This window comes from Phoenix dactylifera, chromosome 7, assembly GCF_009389715.1.
Source record: "Phoenix dactylifera cultivar Barhee BC4 chromosome 7, palm_55x_up_171113_PBpolish2nd_filt_p, whole genome shotgun sequence".
In the NCBI taxonomy this organism is placed as follows: domain Eukaryota; kingdom Viridiplantae; phylum Streptophyta; class Magnoliopsida; order Arecales; family Arecaceae; genus Phoenix; species Phoenix dactylifera.
In genome coordinates, this window is record NC_052398.1 from 3,001,254 (window position 1) to 3,020,691 (window position 19,438).

The window sequence follows — 19,438 nt, forward strand, 5'->3', positions numbered from 1 at the left end:
TCAGCAAACTTGATTGTTAAACATGGTAGCTCAAAGGTTTATGGTGGAGATCGTGAAGATGATTTAGCGGTGCAAAGTAGATAAATGTTCATTGGTTGTATGTGGGCAATAGGGTCATGGTGTTAACATCAAAGCTTTTTTCTTCTATTCTCACAGTAAAAAAAGGCTGTTAAATGCGGTGGCTCGAAGGTTTGTGGTGGGGCTCGTGATGATGGTTTAGCGGTGTGCAAGAAGGATAAACGTTCATTGGTTGTATGTGGGCAATGGTGTCATGGTGTTAACATGGAACCTTTTCTTCTTTTCTCAAAGTAAGAAGGGGACGTACACATCTTTTGTAAGAAAATTATACTGGATTTCCGTCGGTGATAACATTTCCACGCCATCTTCCATTGTCAGGAATAGTTGAAACTGTGTCTTTGAGAGAATCCATTGCTACTATATTTCCTTTTTTCCTTTCCTTTTCTTACTTCCTCCTCCAAATCATTTGCTTCCCTCAAAAAATATCTTAAGGGCTGCTTCACCATGGACATGGAAGATTTTATTTTAACTCTTCTTCGCGTGTGCATGAAAAAAAAACAAAAAAGAGAGAGATAAGCTTTGGAGATTTCATCATTAGTATAAAAAGAATCCACTTGTTATAATATAAATTACTAATTATTATAGCAAATGATAACACGAAATGAGGTTACAAATAGTCAAAAAAAAGGTTTAGTAAAAGAACAAATCATATATCCCGTATTTTGAAAAATTTCTTTGTTTGGTACCAAAAATTATCTATACCATCGATAAGCTAGCACTTTCAAGAAGGATATTTTCAAAAGCTAAATGAGTTTGATTCCTGATTAACAAATAATAAAAATATCAATTAAAAATCAACTAAAAATATAATTTCAACATTCTTAATAATTATATAATATTAATTTAATTACAAGATTAATATCATTTTACTAATCGAACGCATGCCTCTAGGAGATAGTTCATATTTCTTGATATTAAATATCAAATAATATCATCTAAATAACAAAAATTAGTTACCAATGAAGTTATATTACTTTATTCAGTAAATATTTGCACCAAAAATATTATATATATATATATAGTGTAATAATAAAGGAGAGAAAACATATTAATTTGCACGGAGGATTACCTCACCACTCATTTTTGGGTGACCACATCTCTTCAGTATAGAAAGAACCAAAAATCCAAAGAGACCTGAAGTGATTTTTTTTCATCCTACAATCAAACACCTAAAGTGAGTAACTGCAATCAAACGGTTAAAACGCTCAAATTTTTAAATATGCATGTTCGAAAATATCACTTAAAAATCACGTACACAGCCCTCTATTCGCCATCTACCGATAGAAATATTTGCTCAGCAATCTAGTGTTCATTATTTAATTACTATGTAACAGTTTTTTGACTACTAAAAAATAATGTACTTAAAACAATAAAAATCATATATCTTGCAGGTTATATTTTAGTTGGAAATTCGAAGGGATTCTTTGGACGGATGGAAACGGAAGAAGAAGCTTTCACGCTCCGATCGAAGGTGACCCACAGGAACAATGCATCTCTGCCGAGAATTCGTCCTCTCTGTTCCACTGTATCCAGCACCGCGTTCTCCGCCTATAAAAACCCATACGTCCGAGCTCCTCCGGCCAGGCGCGGCAAACTAAAGCACGAGAGAGTAGGCGAGAGAGAAGATGAGGCCTGAAAGCTTGCACGGCGCAACCGGATCCAATTTATGGCGCACTCCAATCCCGTATCTCTTTGGAGGCCTTGCAGCCATGATGGTAGCCATGGCCATCGCCCTTATAGTGCTTGCATGCTCCCGCTCCAATCCCTCCTCCGACGGGGACCCGGAATCGCCGAGTTCGATGGGAGAGCCGGCGATTCTTCCTTTGGACATGGAGCCCATGATCGCGGTGACCATGGCCGGAGATGACGATCCAACTTTCTTAGCAAAGCCCGTTTCCTTGAGTCTGCATACCCAGCAGCAAGCATCAGACAAGCAGTGATCTCGAGCAAGAGTCATGATCATGGTTGTTCTCTTTTCATTCCTGATTCTTCCTTCTTTCTTTCTTTCATGGGAGAAACCATCATACATTTCATTGCAGATATGGCAGTGTGAAACAAGGAGGACAAAAAAGAGAAAGATGGTAAAAAAAATTGTGAGAGAGAGAGGAGAAGTGATGAGTACTCCCTATATATTACTCCAAAGCATGTCCTAAAAAAAACGATAATATTTGGAGAAGATCTAATGCAAAGGGTCGTTCATTTGAATGTGCTCCGTTTTACGACATCATTCTTTTGGCCAAGTTTCATTTCATGCTCAATCCTTGATGCACAATCAAGTCTTGTTTCTGCGCTCAGTCATACCTACTCCTCAACGTAGTTCTGCTCATTTTTGTCCATATTTGTGCTTCGACCGGACATTGAATAGCAGTCAACAGGGGGATAAAATGCCTTTGTCCACAATGTTAGACCACAAGTTCCCAAAATTTAGAAGCTAGTGACTCTTCTTCAACCCCTAGGGAGTAAAGTTATCGAAATCATTATCTTGGTCATTACTCTCTAACACGGTATGACGTAGAAGGAAAAAGATGGTGGGAATTCGGCCCCAACGTTAGGTATGCTCCTAATCCTTCTCGTCATTATTAATGTCATCTTTGTTTCCAGCTCTCAAAAGGTTGAAGGATGGCACCTTATCCTTCATCTATATCTTGAAAGTTATTATAGTTCCAAGGTGTTTAAGTGGATAGCTAGTCATCTCGCATCATATGGTTCCATTGGTGCGCAATGGGAAACTGGGTGCCACGAACTCGAATTATACGTTGACTTGCATGCACACTAATCTCATTTAAAACAGTATACCAAAGAAGCATCTCGGAGGGCGGCAAAGCCATCCAGCCTTTATTAAAAAAATAGAGTTTATATAAACTACTTATCAAGAATTTTTTAAAAAAATAAAAAAAAATAATAAAAAAACTTTTGCAAAAGATAGTAGACTGTAAGTAGACCTATTAAACTATTCAACAAACTAAACAATCTCATAAATGATTTGAAGGATCTTTGTATCTTTAATGTGCAACTATATAAGCTTTGCATCCTGATGTGAGTCAGTATTTTTCTAAAAAGATGAATTAACTGTGTAAGCTCTCTCTCTCTCTCTCATGTTTTTAGAGAGATATCCACTATAATTAACTATAAAATGGATTTGATTCTCTATTGTTATGTGCAGCTGTATGATAACTAAAAAATAATGTATGTGATACTCACCGTGACTATGAAATGGATTTAGCTTAATGGTTCACGCAAACTGGTTCACCACGGACCAAGTTGCTTTCCTAGCTCGAAAGTGCAGCTCCAATTAGTTGTCCATTTGATGATATCTGATCAAAATAAATCTTCCACCAGTACTCTTTCTGAAAGAAGATTATTTACTTAATAACTTTTAATTCATAATAATATTGTTCTCGAAAAAGCATAATTTAAAGTCTAATCTTCCACAGATAATTTAAAGTCTACTTGATGAAAATTAAAAGTTGGTTCAATAAAGGAAGTCCTTACATATTCATCAAGAGCCAAATCAGAAAACAGTATGTTGACATGCATCGCTTTTGTCCATGGTTTTAAACCTCGCAAGATATCGTCAGCTCTTCTGTTCTCTTTGACAAATGAGTATGTGGTTTGGACGAGTTAGATGTGGCAGTTTGAAAGGTAAGTGGGGTTAGTAATTTTAATCATGATGTCTGTCGCTGGTTTGCGGTAGGTGGCGAGAGTGTGAAAGTTAAGCCTCCGGCAAATACCTCTTACCGCACTAAGATTTTCCCATCATCTTTCCTAGGTGGAGAGCATGGGCAAAATTAACTTACACTTTGTGACTTATCACACCTTTTTATCTTGTTACATTTAATTATCGTTACTAAGTAAGGGTTTATCTAATTGCAATACTTTCTAGGTAAACCAAATGGAGCAAACACTAGCATGGATGTACAAGTATATGTTCTTTATAAGAATCTAAAATCTACAATTGTATGTTGCATGCATACGAGACTGCTAAGCGTAGAATGAAAAACAAGTATTTTTCTTATTTTTAGGCCTATGAGTCCAGCAAATGTGTGCTAGACTTGAAGTCTTCTCATAAAGCTTCCATCAAGATTGGATGTGGTATTTGCCATGGAAGTATACTTATTTCATTCCTTCAAATTAAACAAATCTTGAGGTAGTAATGGAGGAAGTGAGAAGAAATATTTATAGGTATAAGTAGGAGCCCGAACTTTTTTACTTCTACAGCTATTGGAGCAGATAGAGATAAAAAAGTCTTAACGTATGTTAGTTTTTTACCTAACCTTTTCTAGGGTTTTTTTTATCCTAGAGGATTCTTTTGGAATGGGAAAAATTTTTCTATCCTGGAAAAAAACAATAAAAAAAGTAATTTGAGTCCACAATAATTTTAATGTGAAGACATGTGCATCAAGGGAAACAGAGTTTTCAACAGATTCCTATACCTATCTACATTCTTTTCCGAGCATAGGTTTCCCAAGAGATGGAAGGAGTGGAGGATCAACACCTTCCCATCTTTAAGATGAGTATTTTGGTGTTAGAGTAAGAATCTACGATTGTCCTTTATTGATAAATGAAATCCAAAAGGCACAAAAACTCAATTAATACTCAACTTTCAGTCTAGCTGAGTCCACTTGAATTCTGGAAAATTGAGTGTTATGATTTCAAGATTATAATAAGCCGACAAAAACGTATATCATAAATCAAGTGCTTCAACCATAAATCGGCAGTATCTGTTCGATTAGGATCAAAAGCAGCCCAACGTATTTGGAGGCCTAAGACCATTTTGTCTTTGAGATCTTTTCTGCAGTGGACCGGCCTAAAGCGAACTCAGAAGCACCTTTTTCTTTTCTTTTTTGTCTTTGAGGTCTTTTCTGCAGTGGGCCTTTTTTATGTCGGAGCCTTAGGCGACCGTCTAAGTCGCCTAAGAGTTTGGCCGGCCCTAATTAGGATAAGAATTCTAGCTCTAACACATTGCTAGTGGAAGTCTAGATGCACTAACTCTAACTTAGCTTAAGTTCTTTAGATGATCCCACTTCCTATTGAGTTAGGATAAGTCAATAGTTAAATGCCTTAGCCTTTCATTTTAGACATCGAAGAGAAAAAAAGGTGCATTCATTGACAACTAGCAACAAGGAAACAGTGCAATTTCGGCCTGTGGACCATATGCATGAGACCACCCACCAACAAGACACCCGAGATCGAGGGGCATGCGGCCACTCAAACATGCAGAGCCTAAGATCCTATTTTCAACCTAAATGCTCTTGATAATTTATCAAGTTCGCATGTGTAACATAAGAAGTAGATGCCATAAATTATGGAGAAGCTGTGTTCATGGCGATCACTGCACCAACATGATATAAATGATTGTGGCTTTCTGTCATCACACTATAAAAAACTAGATCACCATGCAAAGCCTGCTTTAATAAATATTTGCATGCTTTCTCATAGGACAGAGAGACAAGGAAATGAGAAACACTGGAGGTTGCTGGATAATTAATGAAAGGACCTCTTTTAACAATTTCACCAACTGCAGCACCAACACTAAGCTTTAAAAAATAAGAAAAAAAGTAAAAAAGCACCGCCTTTTGGTATGAAGACAAGACAGAGAATTAAAGGTTGTGAGAAGCGTAAAAAGCAGTGCTGATGAGGGTTGGCTGCGTCTCTTATTTATGAGCACTGGGTCTGCAAGGCAAAATATTTAAGTACACGGGATAGTTCAGGCCAAAGCGTTCATCTCTTTTGTTCTTCTGGATCTCTGTCTCGTGCTCCAAAGCTGCCTGCTATCGATAGAACTGTCAGATGATTCAAAGATGCAGTAAAGTTTCAGGTGGTAGGTATCAACTCATCCTGATAAATGATGTACTCGAGATGTTTTTGAATCTTGCAGACAGCTGCCCTCTATTGATGAAATCAGAGTTATAAATGCTGAAGGAAGCTCATCAGGGAGTGGGATTCGAAGTGTCATCAGACCAGCACTTTGCGTTGCTGTTAAAGAAGTTGTAGCTAATTATCTCTCAGTTAATTTGCTGGGTTCTCTCTCTTCAGGTCTGTTGTTCTCTCTCACAGTTATGGAGTCTTCCCCACTCATTATGGAGGCAGAAGAATGCAGCAGCTGTGAGTCTGGTTGGACCATGTACCTCTCATCCCCCATGCATGATGGTGGAGATAGTGATGCCGAGCTCCAACCTAATGATGAAGAAGAGGATGATGCCAATGATCGCTGCAGGAACGAAAGCGATGATGGGAGTGAAGGTGAAGATAATGATTCTATGGCTTCAGATGCTTCTACTGGACCGATTCAGCGCAAGCATGGTGATACAAAATGCGATCAAAGTAGCTTAATTTGTCGTCTCGAACATGATGACGACGACGACGGGATTGAAGAAGATGAGCGCAACCAGTATCACTTGTCGTACTCATGCAAGAAGTTTTGTGAGGCGAACAAAATGAAAAGTGGAAGAAGGGTTGGTGTTTCTCACAAGGAAGATGGTGCTGCTTCTTTTTTCCACACCGGCTCGAAGGTGAAGAAGGCATCTGGATTCAACCAAAAAAAAAAGAAGGCATCTGGAAAATGATAGTATGAATGTTTCTTTATGTTTCTGCTATGAAAAAAAATATCGACCTTTCTATATGTTTTCAGATGAGAAAGCTGGCCTTCAATAGAATTGTCAACTATTTCAAAGGGAAGCTATCTGCAAAATAGATAGACGGGCATCAAATAACATGACGTATCCTAGTCTTGTAACTCAAGTTTGAAGCTTGTTCATCTTAATGGTACCAAGATATGGTGTTTAATTTTCACCTTTCATCTTCATCCATGCCTCAAACGAGCACATGCTTAATCTTCTATTGCAGTTTCCCTTCTACGAAATGAAAATTACAATAAATTACGTCCAGCAAAAATGGATCCATTCTATCACTAGTCACAAGATTCATGCTCATGCTTTTGTAGCTCCTGCAGTTATGCAAGACCCGGTAATATGATCAAAGTCGTTCTTGGTGGAAAGAATGGCATTTTAGTTACTGTTATCCTCAGCTGGTCCATAAAAGAGTTGGGAGAATGATTAATTGATGTGTAATGGTGTACCCAGTTCTGCTGCTCATTCCATGGGTAGTCTGTTCTGCTGTTGTGTTGTTCTTGGCCCCTCTCGGCCATTTCTTTCTTCTCTTTCTTTTCTTTTATTATCTTCCCCATTTCAATCGAGAGGTGGGATTCCACCAATTTGCTCAAAAAAGACTCGGACGTTTTTCTTTCCCATGTCAATCCTTGTGATTCAGCTTTATACAGCTCGAAATATCCAAACATGATACCAATTCCAAGGTCATCATCAATATGTCATTCATAAATGAAACAAAGCTTCAAAGCTTGCCCTTTGAAAGGTTCAGGGCATTTCTTTACAAAAATATTTGTATTTTCTCTGATGTGCTTCAATTGTAGAATTACACCATTAAAATGTACCATACATAAAGTTTTAGATGCAAACAAGCAGTAATGTGCATCAATATAGAGTGAGAGCAGGCATCCAAATTCCTGTGATGCTGCTATCTTCTCTTCTTTTGCTGGTTCTTCCGGGAGTAGACCATCCCTCGGATCCCGTCCGGGTCTGCCGCAAAGCCAAGGGGGCGATAGAAGCCCACCACACGGGGCTCGGCGTAGAGGGCGATGTTGGACACGCCCATGCCCCGGAGCTCCGCCACGAGACGCTCCATGACCGCCCGGCCCAGCCCCATCCCCTGGAACGACGGCGCCACCACCACGTCCCACACCACCGCGTTGAACACCCCGTCCCCCGTCGCCCGCGCGAACGCCACCGGCCGCCCTTCCGCCTTCGACCTCGCGTCCTCCACCCACACGACGGCGCCGCCCGCATGCTCCAGCGCCCGCCGGATCCGCGCGGGATCCCGCCGGGGGAAGCCCACCCGCGCGAACACCTCGTTCAGGGATTCCACGTCCAGCCCCGCCGCCGTCCGCCGCACCCGGAAGCCCCGGGACTCCAGTTCGCCGTCGGAGACGGAGAGCCCAAAGCCGCCGCCGTCGCTGGAGGCGAAGCAGAGGTGGCGGCGCTGCGGCGTCTTTGGTTTCGTGGGGATCCGGAGGCGGGCGGAGAGAGATGGCGAAGGGGTGGTGCGGCGGATGCCGGGGAATACTTGCATCTCAGTATGGTTGGCCGAGAGAGATGGACGAGGGAGAAATAATGTGAAACGGACGGCTTATCCACTTCGCTCGCGTTGGGCGGTTGGTATGTTTGGTCCTCCGTTATGATCTATAGACATAACCTTTTTTAAGGCTCGCTATAGTCGTTTTTTGGCCTACAAACAGGTCCTGTGACGCCTTGCACACCCACAAGACCTTGGGAGTCAAACCTGATCAAGAGCCACCCCACCATTCGATTTTTCATGCAGTTGAAGATAAAAATTTCTAGCATTCCAAGCTTTGAATTGATTGCCCATGAATTTCCAAGTACAAGTTACAAGTGATAACTAGGCAATAGTAGCCACAGGGATGCTCTTGTCCTGAGGTTACCCAAGAAGCCAAACTAGAAGAAACATGACTGTTGACGGTTCAGTATTGCATCCATAGAGTCAAAAATATGCATCTCAATCTAAAGCTAACGTTACAATTTTCAAACCAAACAAAGTATTGCTGATACTCAAGAAAACAAAAATAACAATTTCTAATTGTGACCGCAAGCATCTTTTATAAGAAGTGAGACAAATTACATGGATTCAAGACTCATGATTTAAATGGAAACAACTTTAACATATAGTTCCTCTGATTGCCTTGAAGCTGCCCTTTAAACATATATCTCTGATCCAAACAAAGCGTGCCTTAAGCTTTTATACGTACCACGAATGAACCTGTTGATCAGTTGGAAACCAGCAACTCGTTAGCACATTGCATTCAAAGTGTATCTATGTCAAAATTCTTAAAATTGGAAAATGCTCGTGTGCTAGGGTATTCTACACAAAGCCCATTCAACGAAAGATCAGCTGCTCCATGAGAAGCACAAAAATGTCAGGCTGTTAATTTGGGGTCCGACATGTACCCAGCTCTCGAGACATGTCCACACCTGTCCGTGTTGATTACATTGTCTTTGAGGGAATATTTGGTTGTGTTCAGCCCTTATTTGAGGCTACAGAATATGATGCGGGCGAGCAAGCTGATCAGCTTGAGAATTTATCAACCAACTCTCCAGCAGGCTATTATCGACAAGTTTGCTGTGATTGACACTAAAGATGAAAATTTTCTAATAGGAAGAATGATAATCTACTGTCAGCGTTGGTAGTTCTAGATGTCAAAATCCCATAATTGAGATGCAGTCCTTGTAACTCACATGCAGGAAGGTTGGATATGTCAGCAGAAACAGCACATGGAATTCCTAAGTTGGTAAGTGCCCCCCTTATGATTCCACATGGGAAGTAGAGATGCATGCTTGTGAATTGGGCTGCGTTATTAGATGTTGGCGATGAAGAGTCCTGCTGAGATGCTTCCACATTGTCTGGTGATGCATCAATCGATATGTGAGTAAGCCACCGAAACTGGTTATCTTGCAGCACAAAAGTACCCTGCAGGGTGCAGAATACTATCACGCAACCACACATACATCTAATTATATAAGTACGTATCCGAGGTTATCAATCTGCTCTTTGGAATTACCCTGTGATTAGTTTTCAAGTTATCAATTTGTTTCTTGAATAGCTCTGACCAGAAATCCTTGCAGATGAATTTGATAGCTTCCAGATGATCGCTGAACCTTGGGCGCTCCATTGTATATCTGGCCAGAAACAAGCGAACATGATAAGATGTGACAGTCTAAATTCCAACCATAGGATGCATCTGCTCCCGAGGAATAGAAAACATTGATATGACTGAAGAGTATATTTAGAGTAAAAAGAAATTAAAAATATGACCGAGCCAGAGGGCAAGAAGAAATGCACAAACATTCAATGTTGGAGAACTTTGTTATTTTGATCGTGAGAACATGTGGGAATGGATTTGGTTATGGTACTACGAAAACTGAGCTCCCCAGAAAAGCCTAGGTAAGGAAGCACCTAGAAACCAGGGTGATATTCTGCAGAGTTCTCAAAGCCAGAAGAGAAATTCATGTCAACAGGTTATTTATGATTTGTTGTTTTTATCCTAGGTTTGAGCTTCTTTCCACATAAAAGCATAGTTGTTACAGGTGCTCCCCTAGGCACCTAGGTGGGCGCCTAGGTGACTAACAGGCCCCCCAGCGCCGCAAGGCCCACCTGGATGGCCTGTTACACAGGCATCCACCTACCAACCTGGGCACCTGCTTGGGCAATTGAGCATTGCCTATATCACCTAATTTATGCGAGTGGCTGCTCGGCCATCCCACACTAGTTCTCGACCCAGAGTTCTAGCTCAGACCAAGTGGGTAGCTATCAGGTCAAACCATTTTTTTTCCAACAAAAAGAAAAAAAAAAGGAGGACACTAAGAACAAACTGGGCAATCCGCTCACACCCCTCCCTCCTCATTCCAACCTTAGGGCAAGAAGACGGCTTGTATCTCCTGCCTCTCAACTCTCTAATGTCCCAAATGATAGTCAACGGTGGCTAACAATGCTTAAAAAGGGTCAAGCAAGAGTTGATGGTGAACAATGAGGCCAATCAAGGTATGCTTCTCTCTTTCTCTCACTCTCTCTCTCTCTCTCCTATGTCTCTCGCTCTTTCTCTTCTCTCCTTTACCTTTTTTCTGTTTCCTTTTGGGTTATTGTTGATGCTGTCAAACCCCAAAGAAAATGGGTGGTCCAAGCCTCCAAAATGGGAGAGGTTTTTTCTTACTTTTTTTATTCTTTACCAAAGCTCTGAGAGAGGCAAAGAGCTTAAGATACTCTTGCAAAGCCTCCAATTTTTTAAATTACTTTGTATGTTAAAACTCTTTGGGTTGTTCTATTCAAATGGTAGCTGTTCAAGTGAGCTTTCTTTTGCACTTTCACTATTCTTCAAGATTTAATTGTAATTTGTGCTGTTACAACTATTTGTTATAATTATTTTGATCTACTGTGTTTTTTAGCCCTCTTAATTTCCTCCATGGTGGTAATTAGTAAAAAAGGGAAAACTTGTCTATTTTTGTTGCATAGGAGGATGAGGGGTCTTTCAAAGAGTAAACTCTAATTTATTTTGCTCTGTTCTATAAAGCAGTAATAGAGGGAACAGTTAATAATTATGCTCTATTTTTATTTGAAATCCTCATGTTTTCATTCCCAGGTTTGTTATTCCGTTGTGCTCTAGAAAGAGGAAATTTTGCTTGACCTTCTATTGTGCTCTACCATTTGAGCTAAGACAACAATGTTATTGTACTCTGAATTTAGTAGAGATAATAAAATTGTGATAAAAATGAAATTTTCATTAGATTTTAAATATAACTAATTCATTAACTGTTACCACATATCTTAGAGTCATAGTCTAGGATGGTTGATTGAGAACATTGCAAGTTTTGATCAAAAACTGAAATACATCAAGACATAAATTATTTTGTAACTTTTTGTACAAATCTTGTCACCTTGCCTAGGCTATCACCTAGACTGTTATGACCTAGGCTATCACCTGGACCGTAGGAGAGTCCATCACCTGGGGTCACCTCGGCTATTTGACAAATATGTGTGAAAGATCAGCACAATGTTTTCTAGAACCAAAAGTAAGTGAGGAAGGCATTGTTAAAAACAAACATAAGGAAAATAAAAGACATATGAACATGTCATATTTGATGTGAACAAGTTAAAGGATTTTACAAAGCCTTAAGTAAATCTGCTGAGATTACCAGAAATAAATAGCTCATGTATAAGAGCACCACATGCAAAGATATCCTGCTATTTTTTTTCTCTGAGTATGAGATGCAACGAATGAGTTATACATGACAAATTAACTTTATGCATATTAATGTTACCTTTCAGCCAAAAAATAATCTTGATTAAAAATAGTTAGAAACATATTCAGCAAGCCCTTTGCCATCAACCTAGTATCGAGCTTATGAATCCTTCTTTACCAGTGTTCAGATACATATGCAGCTAATATGGGCACATTCACAATGAATTCAAGTGCAAAAACTAGTGAATTCACATAATCCATTTATACTCAATGTAGCTACTTCAGGGCATTAATAAACATAATATAATGCTAGACATCCATGATTGCATGTACAAGACAAAAATACATGCACACAGTGTGCGTGTACAAGGTATACAACTACATCATCATCACCATCCAAGACTTTTCCTACCAAACGTGGGTTCAGCAATAGTCCAAAAATCTAAATTGTGAAGGTGCCTAAGAGAGCATGTGTTGATATAGAGTAATGAACTTGGTAGGCTTGAATTTTATAAGCCTATATCGAGTGAAATATGTATGCATAATCAAGTAATCAGAGAAATTCATCTGCTAACACCACTCAAGCGCCTAAGAGAGCTGCCTTGGTAACTCTACAATCTAAGAAGTCCAGATATGTTGTTATTTTGTGTTGCATAAAATACTTTTCAGTTAAAAATCTAGAACAAAATAATGTTTAGTCAATTCCTCTCTTCTCTACTAGTATAAGTATACACAAGAACATAATTTAATCTGGGTTGTGTTTGTAAAGTTATACTCCATAAGCAACCTAGAGACAGCTAAGATATAGTCGTTGGACGTTTTGAAATTTTTAACCATTCATGAATAATGTGTTGAATAAACATCACACCCCAAATATCGAAATTGTTAAACAACCATTAATTCCATCATTTGCTCTCTTTTTTAATAACATCAACAGCATGAGCTTCTTAAAACATGGCAATAGCAATATTAACCATAGTTTCCAATAAAGAAGTTATTTCTTTTAATCAGTATTGTGAAAATCCGTGCAAGCGTGTATTTAGTCCCATATCGGTTATTTACCGAGGAGATCTTGGGTACTTATACAGGATCAAGGAATCCAAATAATAACTTCCGGCTAGCCATTTTAGGTGAGGTCCTAGGTTGTTACAAATAGTATTAGAGCGGATCCGACTCATAACCTATGTAGACTAGAAAACATTGTAGCACGGATTCATTGGGGCTGACCACGGGTCGATCGTGGTGTTTGTGATTAGATTTGAATGGATTTAAACCCTTAACCTGACGAGGACATCAAAACTTGAACGGAGGGAGTATGTGAGAATCCGTGCGAGCGTGTATTTAGTCCCACATCGATTATTTGCTGAGGAGATCTTGGGTACTTATACAGGATCGAGGAACCCAAATAATAACTTCCAGCTAGCCATTTTGGGTGAGATCCTGGGTTGTTACAAATATACTTCCTCTAACATGAAATCCAAAAAAAAAAAAAAGAAAATAAAAGAATCAGCTTCCAAACTATCCATGACTTCATATTTTGGCGTGACACAAAATGTTGGAAGGACAAATTATCTGTCGATTTCATAACAAGGCAAATCAAGAAGAGAGAAACCATTTAGAATCCAGATTATGTCGTACATATCAAAGTCTACAACACGTCCAGCCTAGTTTGCCTTATTCCACATCCTAATAAAGATCCCCATGTCTGGAGGCAGAACAAAAGGATAAAGTTTTGATATAAAGCCACTTTCCCCTTTTAGCCAATGATCCTCTTATGATCTCCATATAAGCCATTAACAAGAAGGCGGATCTTAAGTTTCACAAATACCAACTTGAAGCCACGGACACTGAAACCCAATAAAGAATCCACAATCACAGAAATACATCGTACAAAAATGCAATTCATCTCCGCCCCAACGTTAGTTTTCACATAAATGCAAGAAAAAGAAATCCAATTCCTTACAAATTGCTCAAGAAACAAAGAGAAAAATACCGACTCTATGCCCCAGCTTAAAACTATACCCTCTTCTCAAGAAGAAAATCACAAGTAACCAGAAGAAATTATCCATAAAAGAAGTGAAATTTATCTGCCCTAGACGCATGATTCGAAGAAAAGAAGCCGATTTTTATAGAAATTACTCGATTATATGAGAAACGAAGTGTAGGCTGGTAAGTAGATCTGGAGGAGAGGAATGTGGGAAGGAGACGAGAAAGGGTCAGAGCGAGAGCGAGAGAGAGAGAGGGGGGGGGAGGGTACCTCTCGGAGAGCTGGTGGCCGACCTGGAAGCCAATGGCCTCGATCCGGCGGGCGGCGAGCTCGGGCTTGGAGGAGTAGAAGCGATTGCAGTACGCCGACACCATCTCCATGATCACGCCATCAACGCAGCTCTCCGCCACCTCCCTCCCCATCTCCGACACCTCCAAGCCCCCTTCTCCCTCTCCGTCCTCGGTCTTCTCGGTCTCGGTCGCCTGCCTCTCGATCCGGGTCCGGTCCGAATAGAAATCCTATAGACGGTCCGGTAGAATCAAACCATAAAGAGGGCTCCTCATTTAAACGCCACGTCACCACAAGAGAATAATATAATAAAGGCTGCCCGGTGTGAGTGACGTCAGCCCTCACAAAGCTTCAGTCCTCACCCTGAATTTATCGCCAAAGCGAGACGGATGCTGGGGTTGAGCGTATTCTACTTAGGGCTCGTTTGGTTCGCAGGAAAGGGAGGGGGGAAAGTGTGGTCAACGGGAAAGTAATGAAATGCCTCTTGTTTGGTTGGAGTTTTCAAAGAAGAGAGATGGGAAAGTTGTATTCCCATGGGAATATGATTCCCACATTTCATGGGAAAGTCTTTCCCATGAGAATCATGGGAAAGTCTTTCCCATGAGAAACATGGGAAAGTTACTTTCCCATGAGGTGGGAATCACTCCTTTTTTATTTTTTCCCAAAAAGACCCTTCAGCATTAAAGAAGCATTGAAGAGGCATTAAAGACCTAATTTTTATTAAGGGCATAATAGGAATTATACATAACTTTCCTAGGAAAGTGGATGGTCAACCAAACATAAGCACTTTTGAAAATTTGTCACTTTTCCATGGTTAACTAAACATGCCAAAAGTGCTTTCCTAGGTATCCTCTTTCTAGGAATATGATTCCTGGGGAAAATACTTCTCGCGAACCAAACGAGCCCTTAAAGAAAACTCTTATCGGGTGAATAAAAAATTAGAGATGGTAAAAGATGAAAATCTACTGCTTTGTAATATTTATTAGATGATGAAAAATTATAGCGTCTTTCCAATTATGCATGTATATTGAGAGACGAATAAAATTACAGACTAAATTACAGACTCTCCTATGCTCAAAAGAGGTTAGCCGCTCCTCGGTCTCTTTGCCGTCTTTCTCTTCAGTGTGAGCAGCGGTCATATATATATATATAACATACGCGTTTCCGTCCGGGGTCCGTCCTGCTTGATGGAGGCAAATTCAAAATCCCAACGGTCACATTAGCTAGCTAAGCACATCATGAGGCATGATTTCCAAATAGCATGGCCTTTCCGTCCCTTCGCCACCTCCTCGCCAAATCCTCCTCTCTCCCTCCAAACCCCTTCTCCAAATGCCTCGCCCTCCGTCTTCCCTTCTCCACTTGTCTGCCCGAGCCGCACTCGCCCCCCACCAAGAGAAGAACCTTCTCCCACATCTTCCAGCACTGTGCCAAGCACCAAGACTTGAACCCAGGCCGAGAAGCCCATGCCCAGATGATCACTACTGGCTTCGTCCCAACCACCTTCGTTGCCAACTGTTTGATGCACATGTACGTCAGGTGCTCGAATTTAGACTATGCTCGTAAAGTATTCGACCGCATGCCTGAGAAGGACACCATCTCTTGGAATGCAATGATTTCTGGGTACAGCGAAAGCGGTGCGATGGGCATCGCAGAATCCCTCTTTGATGCGATCCCCGAGCGAGATGTTATCTCGTGGAATTCGCTGATCTCAGGTTATTTGCAGAACGGGAGTTCTTATTCATCCATCGAACTCTTCTTACAGATGGGGCGTAGCGGGATAGAACCAGATCGTACTACCTTTGCTATCATTCTTAAATCTTGTGCTGCATCAGAGGAACTTGAATTGGGTTCTCAGATTCATGGAATGGTACTGAAGATGGGTCTGGATTTTGATGTGGTGACAGGGAGTGCGGTCGTGGATATGTATGCGAAATGCAAGAGTCTGGGTGATTCGCTTCATTTTTTCTTTGAAATGCCTGAAAGGAATTGGGTCTCATGGAGTGCAGTTATTGGGGGTTGTTCTCGAAATGAAAAATTCATTGACGGATTGGAGTTGTTCATGGAGATGCAGCGTTCAGGAGTAGGAGTGAGTCAGTCAGTTTATGCGAGTGTTTTCAGATTATGTGCAGGTCTGTCCTCAGTTAGAGTGGGCAGTCAATTTCATGGGCATGCGTTGAAGAACAATTTTAGTACAGATATTGTAGTAGGGACTGCTATTTTGGATATGTACACAAAAGGTGATTGCTTGGATGATGCTTTGAGAGTGTTTAAGTGGATGCCTACCCGAACCCTGCAGTCATGGAATGCCATTGTTGTTGGGTTTGCTCGAAGCAATCGAACGCTCGAAGCTATGAATCTATTTCAACTCATGAACAGATCTGGGGTTGGTGTCGACGAGATCAGCTTATCTGGTGTTTTCAGTGCTTGTGCAGAGGTAAAAGGGTATTTCCAGGGTTCACAAATTCATTGCTTAGCTATTAAAACTAGTTTGATCTCGGATATTTGTGTTAGGAATGCAGTACTGGATATGTATGGAAAATGTAAAGCTTTGACGGACGCATGCGATATTTTTGAGGAGATGGACCGAAGAGATGCTGTCTCCTGGAATGCTATTATCACAGCTCTTGAGCAGAATGGACAGTATGAAGAGACGCTGGCACATTTCAGTCAGATGTTACGTTGCGGCATGGAACCTGATGAGTTCACTTATGGCAGTGTTCTTAAAGCTTGTGCAGGATTGCAATCTTTGGATAATGGAATGAAGGTCCATGACAAGATTATCAAGTCAGGACTTGGTTTGGATTCATTCATTGGAAGTGCTCTTGTTGACATGTATTGTAAATGTGGGATGATGGAAGAAGCTCAGAAACTTCACCAGAGAATAGAGAAGCAAACACTTGTATCATGGAATGCCATCATATCTGGATTTTCTCTTCAGAAACAAAGTGAAGAGGCTCAGAATTTCTTCTCTCAGATGTTAGATATTGGGATAAAACCTGACAACTTCACATATGCCTCGGTACTTGATACTTGTGCGAACCTTGCCATGGTTGGTCTAGGGAAGCAAATCCACGGTCAGATTGTCAAGCAAGAGTTGCAGAGGGATGTGTTCATATCAAGCACTCTGGTGGACATGTATGCTAAGTGTGGGAACATGCAGGAGTCTCTTTTAATATTCGAAAAGATGCATGAACGGGACTTTGTGTCATGGAATGCCATGATTTGTGGTTATGCTTATCATGGCCTTGGATTAGAGGCACTTAGAATGTTTGAGAGGATGCAACTAGAGAATGTGAGACCGAATCATGCAACATTTGTAGCAGTTCTTCGAGCTTGTGGGCATGTTGGTTTGGTTGATGATGGCATGCACTACTTCCAATTGATGACCAACCACTACAAATTGGAGCCTCAATTGGAGCACTATTCATGCATGGTGGATATAGTAGGGCGCTCAAAGGGCATCCATGAAGCTTTAAATCTCATCAATGACATGCCAGTTGAAGCTGATGCTGTTATATGGAGAAATCTTTTGAGTGTCTGCAAGATCCATCGAAATGTAGAGGTGGCAGAAATGGTGGCAAATAATATACTGCTGCTGGATCCTGAAGATTCTGCAGCTTATATTCTTCTGTCAAATATATATGCAGAAGTCGGCAAATGGGGGGAAGTTTCCAAGATAAGGAGGATAATGAGGCAGAGTAGGATGAAAAAGGAGCCTGGTTGTAGTTGGATTGAAGTGAAGAACGAGATGCACGCCTTTCTTGTGGGAGATAAGGCTCACCCAAGATGCGTGGAGATATATCAGAGGCTAGATGAGTTAATTTGTGAGATGAAATGGGCTGGATATGTGCCTAATTTAGATTCTTTCCTTGAGGATGAGGAAGAGGAGAGAAGAGATCAGAAAGAGCAGCTCCAATTTGGTAATGTTTGATCCACCAAAATGTGGTCTTTCGGGCAAATTTATCGTTAGGACCAGGTTATGACTGCATTTGATATGTCTGTTCAAAGCAGCTATATATTCCTCCAGTGGAAGAAGTACAAATCAATGCATCTTTCCCTTGGTTAAAAAAATGGGTGGACTTCTACAAGAAAAAAAAAAAGGGTGGCCTAGTGTACGAGGCTTCCGCTATTACTTGTCTAGGATGGGTTAGATGTATGCAGTCTTGCCCCTGCTTGCGGAGAAGCCATTTTCATGTTTCAGGCTCATGACACCCAAGTTACAATCAAGCAACCTCACCATTGTGCCAAGGCTCATCCTTAAAATGTTGGACTTCTGTGTTCTGAAATTAATCCTTTTTGTGCAGCATATACAAATTCAAAGTGTCAAAATATGTTTCAAAGACCCCTTAAAAAAATAATCAAGGTTTTCCTTAACCTTTTTTCAATTACTAGATATCCATTTGGCTATGAAGCAAAAGCCTGAGGTATATTAGCACCCTCACGAATGACAGAGCTAGCTTACATCGGGTGTTTGTTTCAGCATGATCCAAATACTCTAGCATAATTTTGGAAGGAAGAAATCAGGTTGAATGTTGGTCAATAAGGTTTCGATCTTTTATGGATCATTCTTTTACGAGCAAGCTCCCAATTCTTGTAATGTATATTTTTAGTGATAATGCATATTTTTTTAATTCCATGTGTGACTTAAAAGAATGCAGGCTATTTGATGGAAATTTTTTATTTTGTAATCCTTAATGGTTCAACTCAAGTTAATTTTAATCTTATATTTTTTTCCTGCAAACTTACCTTCTATATTCCTCCACTACCCAAAAAAAATAAAAAAAAAACTACCTTCTATACTCTTTGTATGACAGATAAGGTGTGAAACTCACATCTAGTTGGTAAGAGCCATACAAGTAGAACAATGCGAAAAAGAGCTTACGTTGATTCCAAGATTTTCATATTGTGAGAATTGGCTTTGGAGCGTCATCTTGTATGGTAATGAATACCGAGAGATACTGTAATCTCAAGTATGTTGTTGTCTGAGATAAAAAGACAACAAAAGTTTTTTTAACTTTTTTATTAATTATTAAATGATAGATATCCAAATATCTTGGCCAATATATAGCTGCCAAGACATTAAGAGGGCTTAATACAAGGTTACATAAGTTATTGATGGTAATTTAATTGTCCTTATAATTCACATTGCACAAATAATAGTGAGAAAAAAAAGGGAAGAGAGACATATGCATCATGTCAAACTATATGACCAGAAATATAAATATGAAGATATCTATATGCTGATTTCTAAGAGCATATAA

The 19,438-nt window shown here is 40.2% G+C and overlaps 4 protein-coding genes across 5 annotated transcripts; 2 read left to right on the forward strand and 2 right to left on the reverse strand.

Moving 5' to 3' along the window:
- Positions 1–5,735: 5,735 nt before the first annotated feature.
- LOC108511127 (protein SOB FIVE-LIKE 3) lies at positions 5,736–6,883 on the forward strand. Of its 2 annotated transcripts, none has more exons than XM_039127933.1 (2): positions 5,736–5,899; positions 6,136–6,883. In XM_039127933.1, exons 1-2 carry the CDS (start codon positions 5,869–5,871, stop codon positions 6,642–6,644), a joined length of 540 nt encoding a protein of 179 aa, XP_038983861.1. In that variant the 5' UTR covers positions 5,736–5,868; the 3' UTR covers positions 6,645–6,883. The 2 variants fall into 2 exon arrangements, with proteins under 2 accessions (XP_038983861.1, XP_017697115.2); XM_017841626.3 differs by having other exon boundaries at positions 5,737–5,899; positions 6,115–6,883.
- Positions 6,884–7,394: 511 nt separating this feature from the next.
- Positions 7,395–8,331, reverse strand: LOC103702403 (serotonin N-acetyltransferase 2, chloroplastic). The gene has a single exon (XM_008784832.4). It carries the CDS (start codon positions 8,221–8,223, stop codon positions 7,612–7,614), a length of 612 nt encoding a protein of 203 aa, XP_008783054.2. The 5' UTR covers positions 8,224–8,331; the 3' UTR covers positions 7,395–7,611.
- A 276-nt stretch (positions 8,332–8,607) lies between these two features.
- LOC103702401 (trafficking protein particle complex subunit 6b-like) lies at positions 8,608–14,436 on the reverse strand. The gene is made up of 4 exons (XM_008784831.3): positions 14,160–14,436; positions 9,728–9,845; positions 9,405–9,636; positions 8,608–8,928 (listed from the first exon to the last, which is right to left on the reverse strand). The coding sequence occupies exons 1-4, from the start codon at positions 14,309–14,311 to the stop codon at positions 8,900–8,902; spliced, it is 531 nt and encodes a 176-aa protein (XP_008783053.1). The 5' UTR covers positions 14,312–14,436; the 3' UTR covers positions 8,608–8,899.
- Positions 14,437–15,216: 780 nt separating this feature from the next.
- Positions 15,217–18,811, forward strand: LOC103702444 (pentatricopeptide repeat-containing protein At3g02330, mitochondrial). The gene has a single exon (XM_008784883.4). The coding sequence runs from the start codon at positions 15,439–15,441 to the stop codon at positions 18,106–18,108; it is 2,670 nt and encodes an 889-aa protein (XP_008783105.2). The 5' UTR covers positions 15,217–15,438; the 3' UTR covers positions 18,109–18,811.
- Positions 18,812–19,438: the final 627 nt, after the last annotated feature.